Source organism: Asparagus officinalis, chromosome 3 (genome assembly GCF_001876935.1).
Source record: "Asparagus officinalis chromosome 3, Aspof.V1, whole genome shotgun sequence".
Taxonomy (NCBI): Eukaryota; Viridiplantae; Streptophyta; class Magnoliopsida; order Asparagales; family Asparagaceae; genus Asparagus; species Asparagus officinalis.
The window spans coordinates 61834562-61855784 of NC_033796.1; the positions used below are offsets into that span (position 1 = coordinate 61834562).

The 21223-nt window shown below is 39.0% G+C and overlaps 1 protein-coding gene across 1 annotated transcript; it reads left to right on the plus strand.

The window, feature by feature from the left end:
• LOC109834238 (ribosome production factor 2 homolog) lies at nucleotides 5636-11981 on the plus strand. Its single transcript, XM_020402217.1, has 7 exons — nucleotides 5636-5689; nucleotides 5822-5897; nucleotides 6004-6207; nucleotides 10331-10576; nucleotides 10659-10901; nucleotides 10998-11063; nucleotides 11575-11981. The coding sequence occupies exons 2-7, from the start codon at nucleotides 5829-5831 to the stop codon at nucleotides 11695-11697; spliced, it is 951 nt and encodes a 316-aa protein (XP_020257806.1). The 5' UTR covers nucleotides 5636-5689; nucleotides 5822-5828; the 3' UTR covers nucleotides 11698-11981.

The following is a 21223-nucleotide window of genomic DNA, read 5'->3' on the forward strand; positions in this document are numbered from 1 at the left end:
AGACCACACGCGAGTCGGTTTAGGTCTGAAAACTTTGAAGGGGGTCTTGTAGACGGTAAAAAAATACCTCTATAGGTTTACAGGAAATTCGCCTGCGAGAAGAACTCGCACGCTCGGTTCTCTGGCACGGGCCTAAATCGCGTAGACGTCAGATATGTTCGATTCTAGGTTCGCCTTACGGTCGGCTCGCCAGCACGAGTTAAGATCGATCAGGATGGCGGAAGTTCGCCTCTCATTCAACTCGCCTACCCAAGTACAGAGTCGAATCCGCCAGCAAACCCCAAGACCGTTAGTACAGCTGGGTATCCGCTACCTCACGTGCTGAGATGGACCTTCCCATCCCTCTCGACCCGAAGGGAGAGAGCACAGTACCCCAAGACCGTCAAACCTCGCAGTACGCACAGCGTGAAGGACTGAACAGGTGTCGAGTCAACCTGAGCATTTATAAATGCGGCTCACCTCGGCTGTCTGAGTCAAGAGCTAGATCCGTCGGCACTCAGCAAGTTGGCTAGACCCACTCGAGTACTGTGCACCTACTTCGCCGCCTCTCCTGACCGGAAAGGAGAAAGCACCGTGCTCAAAGCACGCCGGGCGGTCACGCACAGTACGAGTGATCGGACAGACACTTCATCGATCTGCGAATTCATAAATGCGGTTCATTAATGACGGTCAGGTCCACTCGGATAACAGACGGCTGTCGCCTCATATACAAGAATAGGCCTTCCCATCGTAGGTGACAGGACATAAAGCGCAATCCCTGGAATGACCATTCATGGTATTGAGAAGCAGCTAAACGTCTCTGAAGAAGATGTGGTCACATCCCACAATTCAAGGATGAGTCAAGCTGTCCTTCTTTCATTTAAAAGCCCCTTCCAGCACGCTGGAAGAGAGGTCGCAAAACTTAGAGAAAAGAGCTGAGGCTAAGCTCTTTGCATAACCTTTGCATTGCGGCGTCACTGTTTAGTTCCGAGCTCCGATCGCCGGCGAACTAAGCAAACCCGAACTCCCTCGAGTCGAGCTTCTACTGCGAACTGAAGCTCTCCAGCAACCTCGATCGAACGGTCCAAGGGAAGCAGACTCGACACGAGCATCGAGCGAAGCATCCTATAGCCACCTAAAGTCCCCACACAAAAACAAAGAGGGCCTTCCCTCTGCTTCTGTTGTAATCATTTGATTATTAGTTTGTAATAAGCTTTCTTATAAATACAAACGAAACCCCCTTTTTTCGGGAAATCAAATATTCACCCTACAGTGGGTTTCTAATTATTGATTCCATTTAGATTGTTTATTTGTAGTTCGACGTTAATGTTTAGATATAGTATCTAAACTTGGTGTTGTGTCACCTAATTGAGTAACTACAAGGGGGGTGTCATTAGCAATATAGATGCATAATGAAGAGGGTGTGCATGAACAATTTGTTAGAACAGAGTTATCGAATGTCATATGATGAAATGCACCTAAGTTGAATATCTAAGGATTAAAAGTACTAGCATGAGCAAACAAATCCGTGAGATCTAACCAGGAAGAAACACCACTAAACCCAAGGTTCTTGGCTATCAATACATTAGTCTTTGATAGTTTCTTAGAAGAGAGAAGACCAAAAATCAACAAGCCCCTTAGGAGAAGGGCTAATGTCAGCTGAATCAACAATCATAGGTCGAGTTTTCTTGAATATCAGACGAGGAGGTCTCTTGCAACTCAATAAGATGAGCTGCCTTTTTGTAGTAATGACATTAGAGTTTCCTAAAGGAATCAAATGCAATTTTAGAAGGACCTTGATAGGAAAAAAATAGTTGGGGTGTATCCAAAGTCGTATTGATGATTGAGCTGCAATAGCTAGAGGGGAGAGCATCTGAAGACGCGACTCTTTAGAAATGAACTCAGCACCTGCCTCATGAGAGTGGGGAATGAAGCGTAGTGATTAATATGTCCATAAAGGCCTTTCAACTCAAAAGAAAGGCGCATGACAAAGTTATATAACTACTAACGATAATATCATTTCTAAAACGCAATAGCAAAGTCAGAGTGCATTTTAGGAACTGGTTCTTCCATGATCTGTAATTCTTTCTAATAACTGAATAGTAAACATTAAAGTTTTTGGATAAACCAATTCCCTTACGAGCATCCTAAAGTGCCGATGGAGTTGGTACTCACGAGCAACACTAATCTGAACAAACATGCGACTAAGGGCTAGTCACTACTTACGAGATGAAGATGTATGTCTACGAGAGAGAATCAAATAGGAATAACAGGTAATCTCATAATGTAGGTCATAAAATGTTGATCAATACAAATCCACTGATCATAGGGGATATATGAAATATAAGTAGAGAAGTCACCAGAAGTGGCCTCAGATGTTAAGGATGAAGAGGACAAGGGAGAAGGTTGGGCTCTACCCCCCCACCCCCGCCACCTTACCATGAATCTCCTAACCTAACTTCTCAGACCCTACCCTAATTCCCAATCCCTAAACTCTAACCTCATTTCCCCTCAAATCCTCCTCCCTCCTTCCAATCCAAGGGGAAAAAAAAACCTCTAATCCTCCCCCAAACGCTAGCTTCACATTACTTCAATCTTCCCTCCCTCCCCTCATATTGATTTGGGGAGGTAATTTCAAAATATGATGATTTTGGCATCTAATATCAGAACATGAAAGATTTGCATGAGTAAAATTAAAAAAATCTTTATTTTTAATAATTAATTAGAGTTTTGGAATGATGGTATTTTCATCATTTCACCTATTATTTGGGCTAATAACTATAATATGTGTGACATTGCAAGTATGTTAACAAGTAAATGTGGTTTTGATCAAAAAAAAATTTAAAAGTGATAAGTAACAATTTTACTGTAAAAGTAAAGGTGATTTTGATATGAAAAAATTTTTGTAATTATTGAAGATATCTAAGATAAAATATCAAGCGGTTTTATTGAACAAATTTCATTAGAACTAAATTGAAAATTTTGCCTTAGACCGTCCTAGTTCAAGAAAGTTTCGACATATTTGCAAGAATTAACCTACATTTCAGCCTTAAGCTTGTCACCATCGGTAATAACGATCAGTAAACTTCTTTTTGTTAATAAGGGAAAAAGAAGCGTTAATATAATAATAACCCTTCAGAATCAGGCATCAAGATGATTAAATAGAAGCGTGTCAAATTAAAATGTATCAACATCCTATTTATCAGACAGGGATAACTGTATTCAAAAAATTTCTCATCATCCCCACTAAAAAAACTTCATTAACATTAATAAAAAAGTAGTAATATAATCTATGCAAATGAGTTGAAAAGCAATAGTTAAAATATTATTTTAGGCTGAGATTAAGTAGGTTGATGCGTTCTCGGAGAGACGACGTTAGGGTCTTGGAGATTTATGCCTGAGATTGAGGCTAGCTTGGAGTTACTCTAGGCTGAGCCCGGAGTAGGTTGAAGCGTCAGAGGCTATCCAGAGACACGAGTTGAAATCAGCGGTGGTGTCAATAGGGACCAAAGATGGCAACAACAAGATGTGAGATCACTGACTATGGTATGTTTCTATAGCTATGTTTTGGGTTAGGAGTTTTGATTCATGATTTAAGGTTGAAGGGTTAGGATTGATTGAGGGATTGAACCGAATGCTTTGATACCATGGTAATTGGTATAAAGAAGAGCTTGTTATTGTGCTTTACATGCTTACACAATAACATCTAAATAAGCATGCTTACATGATGGTTGTATTGATGCTATCTAGCAGACATATGATGAAGTACAACTAAGTTGGATATCTAAGGATTAAATGTACTAGCATGAACAGACAAGGCAAAGGGTCTGAGCTGGAGGAAACACCACCAAACCCAATGTTATTAGCTATCAGTGCATTAATCTTTGACTGTTGCTCAAAAAAGAGACAACCATAAATCAGCAACCCCTAAGAAGAAGAGCTAATGCCAACTGAATTAACAATTGTAGGTCGAGTTTTCTTGAATATCAGACGAAGAGGTTTGTAATAGTTTGAGGAAGAAAGGGAAGAGGGGGCTTGTAATAGTTGGAGGAAAACAATTATATTATGATTAGGGGTTTTACATCAAAACCACTTTTACCCAAATTGCTACTTACCCCATTTAATGTTTTTTTTTATCAATATCGCATTTACTTCCCAACATGTTTGCAATGTCACACCTATTACAGTTTTTAGCCTAAAAAACACACGAAATGACTATTTCACCCTTCTAAAATACATGCTTTGCACGTGTGTACTAATTAATTATAAACTTAAGGACCCCCCTCTCTCTCTCTACATACACACACACACACACACACACCATGTATCTCCTAACCCAAGTTCTCAGACCCTAACCCAATTCGCAATTCCCAAAGTCTAACCTAATCTCCCCTCAAATCCTCCTCTTCTCCTTTCAATCTAAGGGAAAAAAAAGCCTCCACTCCTCCCCCAAACGCTAGCCTCACGTTCCTTCAATCTTCCCTTCCTCCCCTCGTATCGATTTGGGAAGCTAATTTTAAAATATGATGATTTTGACATGTAATATCAGAGCATGAAAGATTTGGGTGACTAAAATTAAAAAAATCTTTATTTTTTAATAAATAATTAGTGTTTTGAAATGATGGTATTTTCGTCATTTCACCTATTTTTTAGGTTGATAACTACAATATGTGTGACATTGCAAATATGTTAACAAGTAAAGATGATATTGATAAAAAAAAATTAAATATGATAAGTAAAAATTTAGATAAAAGTAAAGGTGGTTTTCATATAAAACCCTTGTAATTATTGAAGGTATTTAAGATAAAGTATCAAGCTGTTTTATTGAACAATTTTCATTGGAACTAAATTAAAAATTTTGCCTCAGATTGTCCTAGTTCAAGAAAGTTTCGACATATTTGCAAGAATTAACCTGCATTTTAGCCTTAATCTTGTCACCATCGGCAATAACTATCAGTAAACCTGTTTTCATTAATAAGGGGAAAAAGAAGCGTAAATATAACAATAACCCTTCAAAATCAGACATCAAGATGATTAATTAAAGAGAAGCGCGTCAGATTAAAATGTATCAGCATCCTATTTATCAGATACGGATAACTGTATTCAAAAAATTTCTTATCATCCCCACTCGAAAAACTGCCATTAGCATTAATAAATTTTTTTAGTAATATAATCTTTGTTAATGAGTTGAAAGGAAATAGTGGCCATGAAAACCTATCAGATACAACGAATAGAGGGTTGATAAGAATTCGCCAATAAACCTGAACCGAATAAAACATAAATAGAGGTGAAGAAGCTTGTATTAGGCGGCAGGGCGAGAAAAACGCTGAATTAAGGTAGCAACTATTTATAGAGAATTGAACGGTCAAGATGGGTTAGGGTTTGTTACTAAGGCTTTAGATTCCAAGGCATAAGTCTGACGGTGGGCTTGTGAGTTTAGGAATGTCCAGTAAAATCGAAAGGCATAGATCTGAGTGGTCTTTTGTGTATGAAGGCCCAATAAGGGCCCATTACTATATTAATAAGCGGGCACCGTCCGCGAGTGTGTCATCAAAACTATAACCCAAACCCTAGTGTCGACTCCTTTCTCAACCCCTCTCTGATCTCGATTCCATCAGCGGCTTTCAATATAAAAGAACTCCATTTTGCTCGGCCAGCCTCGGTGCGACCACACGACGCCGCCCGGGGACTTTGCAGCGCGGGAATTAAGGTCGGGTCTCTACTTTCTTGTGTTTTTTTTTTGTGACTTATTGAAGGAAACGGATAGTTTACTTCAGAATCTCTGAGAGGGGAAAAAAAAGCTCTTATCGGTAGTTTATCTCAACTGAGCTTGTGATCGCAGCTTCATAATGTTGAGGATAAAGACCCCCAAGACGCACAAAGCCAAAAGGGAGCTCGAGAAGCGTGCCCCTAAACTCGTAAGCCAGATGATTTCCAGCTGATTTTTGTTAAATATGTTTTCAAATTAGGGGCTGAGGTTCGATAAAGGTTAGATTTTTTCCCCCCTTCCCTGCTTTGATTCAGGTTGAGAATGGCAAGAAAACTTTATTTCTGCATGGTACGAAGACCAGTGATGTGCTGAATGCAGTTTTGGCTCAGTTTTTTCATTTGAAGAGGGACAATGCTATAAGATATACCAAGAAGAATGAGAATATTCGACTTTTTGAGAGTGGAGGTGAAGCATCACTCGAGTTCTTTTCCGTCAAAACTGACTGTAGCCTTTTTGTGGTAAGCAAAATTGATGAGTTGAAAGTGTTTCTAGTTGTTTGAAGTTTTCTCCCCCTTTCTTCTGCTGTTCTGCATCATATTATCTTATCATGTGGTATATGGTTAGAGCTGTGAATTTGTCTGTTAAATATACATGTCAAGTTGTCAACTGATGATCAGCTGCCATGGACTTGAATGTATTCTGGTTGCTATTTGACTATTTGTTTGTCACTGTTAGTTCCCTTTGAGTTTCTGAAATTTCTCAACAATCTTCTGATTAACTTTCTCAATAAAAAAAATTTCATCTCCAGCCTCCAGGACATTACTTTTGTGAATAATCCTTCTAAATACCTACAAATGAGGCAATACCATCCTTTATTTTAGTTTTCACATTTATTATTTGGTTACTGTTGTGATTTGTTTGACACCAAACTTACTGACATGGTGCTCTTTCTTAAGAGAAGTAGAGTTCTTGTTAGAACTTGCTATATAAAGCTTAATTATAATGGACAAATTACTAGAAATCTCTTTCAGTTATACCTTGTTTCTTGAGAAACCTCTCATCTAATAAGTTCCAGAAAAATATCCTCATCTAAGAATAATTCCCTCACTGATACCATGATGAACTTGTCTAAAGAAGAGAAGTCCTTTGGCAAGTTAACAATTCATTGGCACGCATGGATGAGTGAATTTTTTGGTGAATTATTATATTATGGTTTCTTGAAAAATATGATATATAAAAAGAGGTTTTTTGTGCTTTATGTAAGAGAATGATTGTTTCTTTCTGATGGCGAATGTTCAGATGATGAGTTTCATATGCTAAATGACGTAACACCCTGCTCTCAAAATAACTTATAGTTTGTGACTAACTGCATGACTGTTACAGTGTACTAGATGAGCAAGGAGTGTACATGAGTTGCTTTTGGTTCATCATTATCTGGCTACTTTATTAATATGGTTCATGTGCTAAAGAAGTCACATTTTAGGGTGTATGCTAGATATCTTTTAGAGAAATACTAAGCCAATCATCTGCTGCACTGGCTTATCACAGCGAGGAGAGAATCAAGGACTACTATAAGCTAGAAGGACTAGAAACAATATTATCAGGACGCAAGGCGCAGTGTTGGGCGCAAAGCCCTCTTATGTGCACCATGCACAATGCACAAGGCAACGTGCGTGCCTCGGTGAAGCAAGGCGCATACGAAAACAAAACTATTTTTATGCATATGTCAAACTAACCAAGCAACATGGTTATGAATTCTGATATATAAAAGATGTGATGATAAATAAGTTCACTTATCAAATTAGAAAGTGAGGTCCTAATTCATTATTTTTACACTAGTTAAAAGAAAGTTAATGTCAATTTGTTGCTACCCTTTTGTATTTTCAGTACTTCATCACATGGAAGAAATTTAAAAAAACTTTTACTATGAAATCATACGTCCAAAAGTATAGACATTCTAAGAAGAAAAACATGTAGCGTAGCATGTCTAGGCTAATACTTCAATAAAAAATGTTGCATTCATTTGAAACTGACTGGAAATAAGAGGTACTATATGGATCAGATGTAGTAGACTTGGTAAATAGGAAAATTTGTTAATGTAGTAGCATGTCAGTAAGATGGGTCTAGAGGTGGCTGCGAAGAAGGCAGTGCTCAGTGCTCGGGAAAGCTCGTGGTTGGCATTGACAAACTACATCATTAGATTTTGGGAACATGTTGTGCATGTGGATTTCTTTTGGTAAAGGCAAGGTCAGACAATTGTCTCCAAGCCTTTTCCAGTACAGTGGAATCTGAAATTATAGTATGTCTGCATGTGCTTTCTGCTTTTGTTTGTGTGGGCATCCGTTCTTGCTTGTGAGATTGAAGATTGTAACGGTTGAGATGACTTTGTGGTACTTTTGTGACAAAGGTAGTAGCTTTATTCCCAAGGATGCAACTTTTAGTGGTGGATGCAATTTAGGTGCTTAAACTTCCAAATGGTCAACAGTGACTTCTCTTCCTGAGTGTATGAAGCACTTGTTTCATAAGCATTAGGACAAGTCTTTCAATTAGAAGTTTCACTTTTCTAGCCAGCATTTGTTTCCATTGGATGCCTACATTAGTAGATCATCTCCCTAGGTTGGAAGGACTTTTTTGAGAAGATAATCTAAACAGCCCCAAACTTTTACACCTATTTTCCAATAAGCCTCCAAATTCTTTCTTTTTTTTGGACAAAGAAGTCCCTAACTTTTACCCCTCCTCTAAGGAGCCCTCAATTTTTTACAATGAAGCCCCTAACTTTTACCGTCTCTTTGCTAAAAACCCCAAACTTTTTTTGACATTGAAACCTTTAAGTTAACAAGAAGAGGTGGGGGCTTCTTAGAAAAGAGGAGTGAAACTTAGGGGCTTCATTGTAAAAGAAGAAAGTTGGAGCTTTGTACAAGAGAGATAAAATCTAGGGGCGTATTTGTCAAAAAAAGAAAGTAGGAGACTTCAAGGAAGAGAAAGGTAAAGTTCAGGGGTTTTTAGACCATCTACTAGAGCTTTCTTTTGTAATTCTCATCATAAATCTTAAAATGATAAATTTTACATCAGACCTGTCCTCAAAATTATGTTGAACACTTAAATTACTTAATTCATTACAAATAAAATATTACACTTCATGTTGTGATGAAATTAATAACCATCTCATAAATTTATCAATATTTCTGTCCAAAACTTTCTAGACTATTCATTAAACTTTCTGAAATATGCTTCCTTCAAAAAATATTAATATCTCAAACATCTATTATTTCAGATGAAGTCTTCTTTGCCTCCAAACTTCAAAATTACTTGGGATCTTTTGAACTTGAGCATGCTAGAAATTCGCCAATGGTCCAAGTCTGATGTATAGGTAGATTGATTTGTGGCTCTAATCCAAGTTGATTTAGAAGCAGAGACGCCTTACTGGAGTCTTCTGATCAAATGTATATTTGCCATGAATCTTTTATATCCAGACTAGATACAGAACTAATTCCACACTTCCTATCTCTTACCAAATGTTCAACAACAATGTTGGTTGAGCATGGAATTTATAATAGAAGGAAAGACTTTTGATGTCGTGAGGGTTCAAGTCCTTCTATCTCCAATAATAGGTCCATTTTAATTAGCTATTTGTTTGTCCTCTTTTTTGGGATAAGAAGTTCAAAGAAAATTCAATATTCATCTCATTCATTTGACTCTTTCAAAAACGGATCCAAACATGAATTGTTGGATCGTATTCTAGTTTGATTTGCATAGATACAATACCTATACAAATGAACATAATAGATGGTCAAGGTATTACCATTATTAAATTACTCACAAACCACAATCCAGGTCACTTACAACTTACCTCCACGAAGAAAATCTTCTATTTGAAGATCTAAGACATTCAGGCATTAGGCTATTTTCTACTTTTTGTGTATGATATACAATGTGACATTGTGTGGTCTTGCTTAACTAATATCTATGCATCTTGGTAGGATGGCTGTTTTAGTTTTGTCCCTTCCTCGTGCGGTCAGATTAGTTTTAGCCCCTTCCTTTCTACAGATCAAACTCAGTCATGATTAGTTCTCCATATGTATTTAGAGGTCCAAATGAACTATGTGCTCTTATACCACTTACTAGACGTCAACTGAAGGTCTGGTTGGCATGGAACTAAATTTAATCTGAAGAGAAATCCTTTTACAGAGTCTTGTGGTTAAAATTATTAAACTATTTAATGCACCCTCTTCTATCAACCAGGTAGTGGTATGGAGCATGGTCTGTATACTGCTGTAATAATCATTATTTAAATTGTTGGAGGTCCCCTAAGTATTCTTTTGGAAGGTGCAATCAAGGTTCTCTACAATTTGACTGCAGCTGTAAAATCTGTTTATCTACTAGGAAACAACTTTATCATATCTTGAAGTTGTTTTTCCTCTGTTTTTCTTTTATCTTTCTGCTTGAGTTATCATTTGCTTCTTTTACATGTGCTGCAATGCTTAATTCGTCTATGATCACATGCACATGTAGTTATTACCCTTCGTGAGGTTGCATATCATGTTATTTACCTGTGAGAGTGGAAAAAACTGCTGGTCATGCAAAAATGTCTCTTCCATATTCCATTTTGTTTAAGTAGTAAATTTGATTTGGTTTATGCAGTTTGGTTCCCATTCTAAGAAGCGGCCCCACAACCTAGTCCTTGGACGTATGTATGATCACCATGTTTATGATCTTGTTGAGGTTGGAGTTGAAAACTTCAAGCCATTAGAATCTTTCACCTATGACAAGAAACTAGCACCAAAAGCTGGAACAAAACCATTATTTGCTTTCATAGGTGAAGGTTTTGAAAGTGTGGAAGAACTAATGCACTTGAAGGAAGTGCTGCTTGATATATTTAGAGGAGAGGTTAGTATCATCATTTTATATTGCATGGACTTGATTTTACCGAAATCTGTCAAATTATGTGAAAATGCTTAATGGCATGTAGGTCGTGGAAAGTTTGAACCTTGCTGGGATAGACCGTGTATTTGTTTGCACAGCCATCTCTTCAACTACAGTATTATTCACGCATTGTGCTCTCAGGCTTAAAAGGTCAGGAACATCTATTCCTAGAATGGAATTAGTAGAGGTTGGACCTTCCATGGACTTTGTAGTTCGGAGGCATCGTCTTCCCAATGACAGCCTAAAGAAAGAAGCAATGAAGACTGTCGCTCATCAGCCAAAGAAGAAGGTTTTTGTTACTAATCAAACTGGACATTTTATTGTTGGGACCCCCACATTGTCTTTTAGCGTGTGATAAGCTGATTATTTCCGTTTCTTCTGGCAGATGAAAAATGTAAAAAGTGATGCAGTGCAAGGTAAAATCGGGAAGATTTACATGCCAGACCAGCAGGTGAATCTCAATACTTTCTTCTTTTCTTTTTGATGCGATACAGTAACAATACTCTCCTAATTGTCAAGCTCAATCTACTTTTTAAATCATCATCTGTAAATGTTTTTAGCCATCAACTGTGGAAATAGCAGGTTATTTCTAAACTAGCCAGTAGTTAGCACAAGCTCACTAGTTTATGGCAGCATGTCTAAACCTGCAGAATGCGACTTTTATTGAAATTTGCCAATCGTGTTCTGTTGCCAATCATATTATTTCTAGTGGTTATGTTTGTTTTATTTCGTGTCTTAATGCGAATATTACTTTCACATTATTATTATATATTAGATTGATTTTTTTATATTTTTCATTATATATTTTGACTGTCAAATTTCCTCAACATTCTCTCATGGTAGGCGTGTCTGTCTTTGTCTTCATGTTATTAAAATCACTGCCCGTGAATAGGATATTGTTAGCAGTTACAATTCTCATTGCTTCTTTTTGGTTCTCTAATGAATTTGATCTAATTGTTCAGGTTGGAGATATGCCTTTATCACACAAAGTAAAGGGATTGAAGAGAGAGCGCCGTGAAGCTAAGATGAAAAGTACGACGAAAGAAGATGACCAACCAAAGAAGAGGAAGATAGATAGCCCTTGAACTTGAGCTGGCGCCCTCTTACAAGCCCCTCTTTACATGTGGGAATTTTGTGCTTTTCTGTACGATACTTTCTGCAACTGATAACGTTTTAAGCTAAAATTTTTGTTATAGTTAGAGTCTATTCATTAAAGCGTGTTGTTTTTCAGGGGATTTTGGTCTGGTTCTTAGGCGGTAGCCTTCCTCCCCTTCAATGACCTATAACCCTCATCCTCTCTGATATTTAGTTATAATGTTATTGATATGCTCTTAATTATCTCAGTGAGTTAAAATTTTCTTCTGTCTTTTGTTTTCACTGTATAATTTTTTGAATTATTGATATTTTTAAAGAAGATTACTGTCCGGGGGAGGTAAACGTAGATTTTCTTCTTCCTGACTAGTTCATGTTCTAGTTTGCCCTTGCAAAAGTGAATCAAAGAGTCCTTATATTCAAATACTTCGACGTGATGGATAGGCGTTTTCTATGAATGATGATTCTTGACTATTTCATGTTAGTTGTCAAGATTTATCTCTCCTGTCAATTGATTTTCAAACGTGATGACATTGAGCTCATTCTTCTACATCATGTTCTCAATCTCAAGTATGAGCATATTCATCTGTATTGTTGTCATTGTGGTCACTAGTAGTAGGCATGTGCTTTGTTGTAGGTATTATTGATAGTCTTTATGATAAAAAACATACATCGCAAACAGTAGATCTATGGGTGAAAAATAAAGTTGTAATATAAACAGTGAATTTAATATCATGTATCATACTATAATGACACTCTTTGGCAACCGAAAAAAGTGTCTTATCTAAGAGCTTGTGTCTTATTGACTTGGTCAATAAGCTAGTAGAGCTGTTTGGTGACAAAAAATAGGAGAAGATTATTTTGGAGATTGTGTCTTTTGCAAGTAGCTTTTGGAAAGCTATCTCAAGTAGCGTTTGTCTTTGGGAAGGAGCTGTCAATTTTTTTCTTCCGTTTTTGCCCCTAATAATTTTAATTTTATATTAATAATATTGCATGACCTTTTTAGTCATTTAACAAATTTAAGCTAGTTATATAGCTTTTTTTGCCAAACAGCTCTAGTCAATCAGCTAGCTACACAGCTATCAGTTTTCAGCTATAATTTCACAGCTTTCAGCTAGCTTGTGACAGCTTTCAGCTATAATCTCGCAGCTTTCAGCTAGTTTTGCCAAACAGAGCCAATATGAACAATGAATTTGAGGTTTTACTTTTAAGTTAGAAAAAGTATATAATTAATGGTTTGAATTAAGCGTACAATGACAAGCATTGACTCCACAGTTGTTGATTATCAAAAAGAGCTTGCGAACAAAGAGAGTAGCAGCCACTTTCAAACTAAAGAAATTAGCCATTTTATGCATGTTCATTTCAAATTTATACCTGCTCGCCACGATCACCAAACAGAAAGGCACGTACAGGGGCCATTATCTTAAGTTACGGTCCAGTCGTCATAAACATTCTAACGGGAGTTGCACAATAATACTCAACAATGCGGCACGCGACTTTATACTTTGGACTTTTGTTGCAAATACAAATCAAGTGATAGATTGGGGTGTCCATTTGGGCCCAAGGTCCGAGCCCGGCCCGGTCGATGCAGGGCGGCGAGCGGGAGAGCTAACCTTGCGGGCCCGAATCATGGCCTAAGAAATCCGAGGCCGGGCCGGGCTCCGGCTCGGGCTAGGGTTGCCTCGCCGATGGCCCGCTATTCGGCGCGACCACGGCCCAGCTAGCAAAAAGGTCGGGCGCAGTGGCCGGGAATTTGAATTATAGCTCGGGTTCGGGCATGCTGACGCCGGACTTGGGCCTGACTCGGCAAAAAATAGGCCTGGCCAAAATGGCCGCGAGCCAACGGTCTAGACAATCACGAAAATGATCGTTTGGCCAGGCTGACCGGGCGGCCCGGGCCTAGCCGCGACTGCAACTGTCTACAGATTCGTTGAGGGGGCAGCCGCGGCCTGGCCCGGTTACAACAGTCACTTTCGTGACGTGCGTCGAGCCGTTCGGGCCGGCCACACAGGCCACGAAAGTGACTGGTTGTGGCGGGCTTGGGCATTGCGCGGTCTGTGAAAGGTCATAACGATCATTTTTTGGCTTTAAATCAAAATTTCTTAAAAACGGTCAAAATTTGAGGGTATTTTGATCATTTGGCTAGGAGGTTGCCTCTATAAATAGAAGGAGTTTTCATTTATTTTTCTCATCCAAAACTCATCTATTTCTCTCTAATACTTTCTTATTCTCACTTTTACTCTCTAATTCTTCAATCAAATGGTATCCTCCTCCGATTATGAAGGGAAAAATCCAACTTTTCGATTTTGAAATGAGTCCTAATACTCCTACTACAGGAGCTACAATTACTCCTCTTACCAGGGATCAACACGGTAGACTTCTCATCCAGAAGGCTAAGTGTACGTTGTGCCGCAATATTTTTCAAGATCATCATAAAAGCGACACCAACCACCTCAAACGCCATTTAGAAAAGCACAACAGAGGTCAGACAACACCTCAAGGTGATATCCGACAATCTTTACTCTCACAATCATCATCCTCCGGTAGTCTCGATAATTAAAACTATGACGCAATTAAAGCTAGTAAATGCGTCATCAAGTTTCTAGTAAATGCGTCATCAAGTTTATCTTTCTTAAAAACCTTACTTTTAAATTAGTAGAAGATGATGAATTTAAAAATAATATGACTACAGATGGTTTTTATCCCGCATTTAAAAATAATTCTCGTCAATCTTGTCAACATGATATTTTAAAATATTATCATGAGGAACAAGCAAAAATAATTTCTTATTTTTAAAATTTAAACTATAAATTTTCTTTAACTTCTAATATTTAGACATCTAGAACACAAACTGGTTATTTATGTACCACAATACACTGGATTGATGATAATTGACAAATGTTTAAAAGAATTATTTCTTTTATTGCATTTGAAGATTCACACAGTGGTAGTAATATTACAAATTTAATAATAGAAGAACTTACAAAATTAGGAATTTAAGAAAAAATATTTTTTTCACTAGATAATGCGAGTAATAATAATGTAGTTGTAGATCATATCTGTTACGGTGTCAATCGCCTGAGATACAAATTTGTGAAGTAGTGCAAGTCCTAGCTCTAACTGCATAGCCCCATCCAGCTTGGTGGCCCAGATCCGATAAAGGCATTATCCAGCTCGGCAACCTGGGCCCAACTACAAGACTCAACTCCGACGAATCGTCGACTCCTTATCTCCAAGGATGACTTGAAGAGCGAGATCAGTCGACCCAGCTATCAAATCCGACTTGACTGTAAGTCTACTCGACCATCTAGTCAACGAACTTCAAGGACAACTCAAAGATTAACACTTCCCTGATAAGAGGATAAGATCAACCAGAGCTCCTTCGGATATACATAGGCGCTACAATCAACGTTGACAAATCCCATCACCGCTCCACATGCGGCCCTGTAGCCTGACGCAACACGTGGGCTATGACTAGTCACTTCCCGAAAATTACAGAGGCCCACATCCCATAGCCAGAGCAACTTCTCCTCTAATCACCAGCCAACACTTGGCAAACGGAAGACGCTTCAGCAACACTACCTACAACCGTCACAACGGTCACATCCTAAAAATTGCGGAGGCTCTTCTCCCACCGCCGGAAGGACTTCCCCTCCAGTCGCTAGCCGACACTTGTTAAGCGGGGGATGACCAAGCTCATCATCCCCCCACCTTGTCATCGCCACCTTGCATGGCCCAAATGACCAACCTGTCCTCGTAACCTCTATATATATAGGTATATCCCTAAACTGTAGAGAGGCTGAAAAAGGATGATCTCATGAACCTAACTAAATAATAAAGAGAATTCTATACCAGAAGGGAAACTCTCTAGCATCTACATACATGAGCGCACTAGAACTCCCAAGTTCTAAATCTCCACACAAGAGCCCCCATTAGCTCTTAGACCTTCCTTTAAACCCCACTCAAGATCACCAACTAACCTGACCGTCGGAGGTACCATGGGGGAAACGGTCCCCGGCCTCTCACGGGTTGTTCTTGTTGGATCCTAGAGGGGGGAGGGGGTGAATAGGGTTATGAGGTAATAAATATGCAACTAAAAATAAGACAATGCAATACAACACAAAATAAAATACTAAAATAATATAAAGGAGATGAGTTAGGAAATAGTTAGCCAATTGTGACACGCGATATATTCACGAGATTCGGTCCACCAACCTACGTCCCCGTTCCCCACTCTTGAGGAGAATTTCACTATCACAACCTGGTTTGGAAGCCTGAACTTCTACACAGCGATCTCCTCTTGAGATCTCACAACTACACAGTAGATCTTCACGAGATCAAGCTCTCCACACGTTACAAATGAAAGAAAAGAAGCTCTCTTACAACAACCCTATGGCAAGTTGAAGAGATTGTAGTTTGAAGCTTGGGATGTGGAGTTTGTAAGTGTGAAAACAAATGAAAGTTGAAGCTCTTTTAAACAATAAACAACAAACTCAAGAGATTTTAAATGCTTGCTTAGTTACTAAAGTGAATGGGGTTGATGGGTATTTATAAGCATTCAAGAGAACAGCCAAACCCCAAAGAAACATACAAAAACATTCAAAAATTAAGAAATCTGGAAATTGTACAAAATTAGCCGTTACAGGCGTCGGTCGACTGATGAGCTGAATCAGTCGACTGATAATTCTCGTCAATCTTGTCAACATGATATTTTAAAATATTATCATGAGGAACAAGCAAAAATAATTTCTTATTTTTAAAATTTAAACTATAAATTTTCTTTAACTTCTAATATTTAGACATCTAGAACACAAACTGGTTATTTATGTACCACAATACACTGGATTGATGATAATTGACAAATGTTTAAAAGAATTATTTCTTTTATTGCATTTGAAGATTCACACAGTGGTAGTAATATTACAAATTTAATAATAGAAGAACTTACAAAATTAGGAATTTAAGAAAAAATATTTTTTTCACTAGATAATGCGAGTAATAATAATGTAGTTGTAGATCATATCTGTTACGGTGTCAATCGCCTGAGATACAAATTTGTGAAGTAGTGCAAGTCCTAGCTCTAACTGCATAGCCCCATCCAGCTTGGTGGCCCAGATCCGATAAAGGCATTATCCAGCTCGGCAACCTGGGCCCAACTACAAGACTCAACTCCGACGAATCGTCGACTCCTTATCTCCAAGGATGACTTGAAGAGCGAGATCAGTCGACCCAGCTATCAAATCCGACTTGACTGTAAGTCTACTCGACCATCTAGTCAACGAACTTCAAGGACAACTCAAAGATTAACACTTCCCTGATAAGAGGATAAGATCAACCAGAGCTCCTTCGGATATACATAGGCGCTACAATCAACGTTGACAAATCCCATCACCGCTCCACATGCGGCCCTGTAGCCTGACGCAACACGTGGGCTATGACTAGTCACTTCCCGAAAATTACAGAGGCCCACATCCCATAGCCAGAGCAACTTCTCCTCTAATCACCAGCCAACACTTGGCAAACGGAAGACGCTTCAGCAACACTACCTACAACCGTCACAACGGTCACATCCTAAAAATTGCGGAGGCTCTTCTCCCACCGCCGGAAGGACTTCCCCTCCAGTCGCTAGCCGACACTTGTTAAGCGGGGGATGACCAAGCTCATCATCCCCCCACCTTGTCATCGCCACCTTGCATGGCCCAAATGACCAACCTGTCCTCGTAACCTCTATATATATAGGTATATCCCTAAACTGTAGAGAGGCTGAAAAAGGATGATCTCATGAACCTAACTAAATAATAAAGAGAATTCTATACCAGAAGGGAAACTCTCTAGCATCTACATACATGAGCGCACTAGAACTCCCAAGTTCTAAATCTCCACACAAGAGCCCCCATTAGCTCTTAGACCTTCCTTTAAACCCCACTCAAGATCACCAACTAACCTGACCGTCGGAGGTACCATGGGGGAAACGGTCCCCGGCCTCTCACGGGTTGTTCTTGTTGGATCCTAGAGGGGGGAGGGGGTGAATAGGGTTATGAGGTAATAAATATGCAACTAAAAATAAGACAATGCAATACAACACAAAATAAAATACTAAAATAATATAAAGGAGATGAGTTAGGAAATAGTTAGCCAATTGTGACACGCGATATATTCACGAGATTCGGTCCACCAACCTACGTCCCCGTTCCCCACTCTTGAGGAGAATTTCACTATCACAACCTGGTTTGGAAGCCTGAACTTCTTCACAACGATCTCCTCTTGAGATCTCACAACCACACAGTAGATCTCCACGAGATCAAGCTCTCCACACGTTACAAATGAAAGAAAAGAAGCTCTCTTACAACAACCCTATGGCAAGTTGAAGAGATTGTAGTTTGAAGCTTGGGATGTGGAGTTTGTAAGTGTGAAAACAAATGAAAGTTGAAGCTCTTTTAAACAATAAACAACAAACTCAAGAGATTTTAAATGCTTGCTTAGTTACTAAAGTGAATGGGGTTGATGGGTATTTATAAGCATTCAAGAGAACAGCCAAACCCCAAAGAAACATACAAAAACATTCAAAAATTAAGAAATCTGGAAATTGTACAAAATTAGCCGTTACAGGCGTCGGTCGACTGATGAGCTGAATCAGTCGACTGATGAGCTGACCATTACAGGCAGCTAACAGCTTATCAGTCGATTGATGAATCTTGTAAGTCGACTGATGGCCTCATCAGTCGACTGGTCAGTCGACCGAATAAGAAACAGAAACTATTGATGATTCTGGCTAGTTTCATCAGTCGCCTAATCCTTTGCATCAGTCGACTCATAACTGATTTTTAGCCTTTTTAGATTTTGGAAACGAATTTCCAGGGCCTTTAAAAATAGTAAATAAATTTAAAAAATATACAACTTTGGAAAAAGTTTTCAAATATAATAATAAACTTGTTTGAAAAGGAATTTTGTAAAAAGGATCTCGTATTTGTGAATGTAGGTGTAAATTTTGATCTCCCGAAACAGGGATTTCGTTTGTATTGATAAGAATAGCTTATTACAAACTAATGAATCGAAATTACAACAGAAGTGGAGGGAATGCCCTCCTTGTTTAACGTGGGGTCTTTGGTAGCGATAGGACGCCTCCCTCGGTTCTCGCGCCGAGTTTGCTTCCCTTGGACGATCCGATCGAAGTTGCGGGCAAGCTTCAGTACGCAGTAGAAGCTTGTGCTGATCGAGTTCGACTATACCCGAGGCCAAACGGGGGGCTTGTGCTTGTCAACTAACTGCTTGGAGAGAGCTACCATGCAAGAGCTTGCAAAGAGCCTAAGAGCATCAAGTCTGAGAGTTCAGACGAGTCTGCAAATAGCTACTATGCAAGAGCTTGCAAAGAGCCTAAGAGCCTCAAGTCTGAGACTTCAGACGAGTCTCTTCAAATGAGGGAGCCTTTAGCAAATGAGCCAAGGTTCAACCTTTGGAAGATTAGCCAGCCAAGCAAGCAGCAGCCAATTAACCTCTTTCACGTTGGCTGAAAGTGGCTTTAAATAGGCAAGAGATGGCATGAGTCACCCCTTGATTTGTGGGATTTGACCACTAGTAGGGATGAGGGAGCCAGCCGCCCTAGCTGTGGGATGTGACCACTTAGGGGGTCCTGTCAGCCGCCCTATTCTTACTAGGTGAGGAGCGCCATGCTTTCTCCCTTGATTTGTGGGATTTAACCACTGACGTAACTGTTCCCATACTCCAAGTGGGCAGTTGACAGTGAGCTGGCGAGTCTGCAGCTTGGGTCTGCTGTCAGGTGAGCTTGGCCTTCAGGCGAGCTCGAACCTTCGTGCTGGCGAGTCGGCCAAACAGGCGAGCTTCGAGCTATCGGGCGAACTAGGCCTTCAGGCGAGCCTGGGTCAATCAAGCGAGTTTCAGTCTTCAATCGAGCTTCAAGCCTTCAGGCGAGCTTGGTTCAATGTGCAGGCGAGGCTGTGTAGGCGAAGCTGTGCAGGCGAGCTGTGCAGGCGAATCTCATTCAGGCGAGCTTCAATGCTGTTAGGCGAGCTCTATCCTTACAGACGGACTTCCTTGCAGGCGAGCTTCAGCCTTTAGGCGAGCTACTGAACATGCTTCGAAGAATAGGCCATAACTTTCAAACCGTAAGTCGGAATTTGACGAATTATATATGAAAATTGACTATCTCGACGAGACGGAGCCAACCAAACCTCCAAAGGGGGTTTGCCGCCTCTGTTTCACCAAATTCCTTACGGTTTGAGAGATATCAGCGTTTTCCTCTTTTTTGCTCTTTCGGATGAGGTTTTAGCAGTCTTGTTTTGAACTTCTCTGATAGGGATAAAAGCAATTTTTATTGCCTATAGTGAAAACTCAACGTTTAGCAAAAGTGTCAAAATACGAGTACTTGAAAATGTGTAAGTGTGTTATCCCAGTGAAAACTCAACGTTTAGCAAAAGTGTCAAAATACGAGTACTTGAAAATGTGTAAGTGTGTTATCCCAAGAGCCTCAAATGTAATCTTATCATACTACTTGCCTACATTAAGCACTAGAGAGAAATAAAAATATAAATATCCCTCACATATAAGTACATAGCTTGAGTCTTGATATTTGCTTCTTTCTTGATGAATCTTTTTGAGTGTTGTGCTCTTGATAACTTTGCTTCATCACTTAGTCACCACCTCCTTGGATATCTTCGTTGTAGCTTGTTGTTCCATCCAATCCTCCAGCAAATGTACTAATAAGTTTGATATTCTTGTAATCTATAATATTACTCAACAAACAATTAGTACTAAAAATGGTGATTGTAAAACATCATCAAAACATAAAGGCTAACAATCTCCCCCTTTTTGATGATGACAACCAACTATTATTCAACAAACAATTAGTACTTTCCTACATTAAGCACTAGAGAGAAATAAAAATATAAATATCCCTCACATATAAGTACATAGCTTGAGTCTTGATATTTGCTTCTTTATTGATGAAGCTTTTTGAGTGTTGTGCTCTTGATAACTTTGCTTCATCACTTAGTCACCACCTCCTTGGATATCTTCGTTGTAGCTTGTTGTTCCATCCAATCCTCCAGCAAATGTACTAATAAGTTTGATATTCTTGTAATCTATAATATTACTCAACAAACAATTAGTACTAAAAATGGTGATTGTAAAAAATCATTAAAACATAAAGGCTAACAATCTCCCCCTTTTTGATGATGACAACCAACTATTATTCAAGAGCAAAATAAATTTGAATATATAGCTTATAGATAGTTGCCCTCCTATCTATAAGGCTCTCTCCCCCTAACCTTGTGCACAAATGAGGAGATTTCTCTCCCTCTTTGTCACCATAAAAAATGGGGTATACAATATAAGATACATGCGGAAACCCACAAAATACACCTCAAGTGTTAGCCTATCCGTGTCACATTCCTTAAGTGTTTGGATTTATGACCTCTACCTAGGCATTACTACCAACCCATTCCTCTTGGAATTGATTCCGGTCTCTCCCAACCACTCCTCTTGGTAATTTTGTGTGTTTAG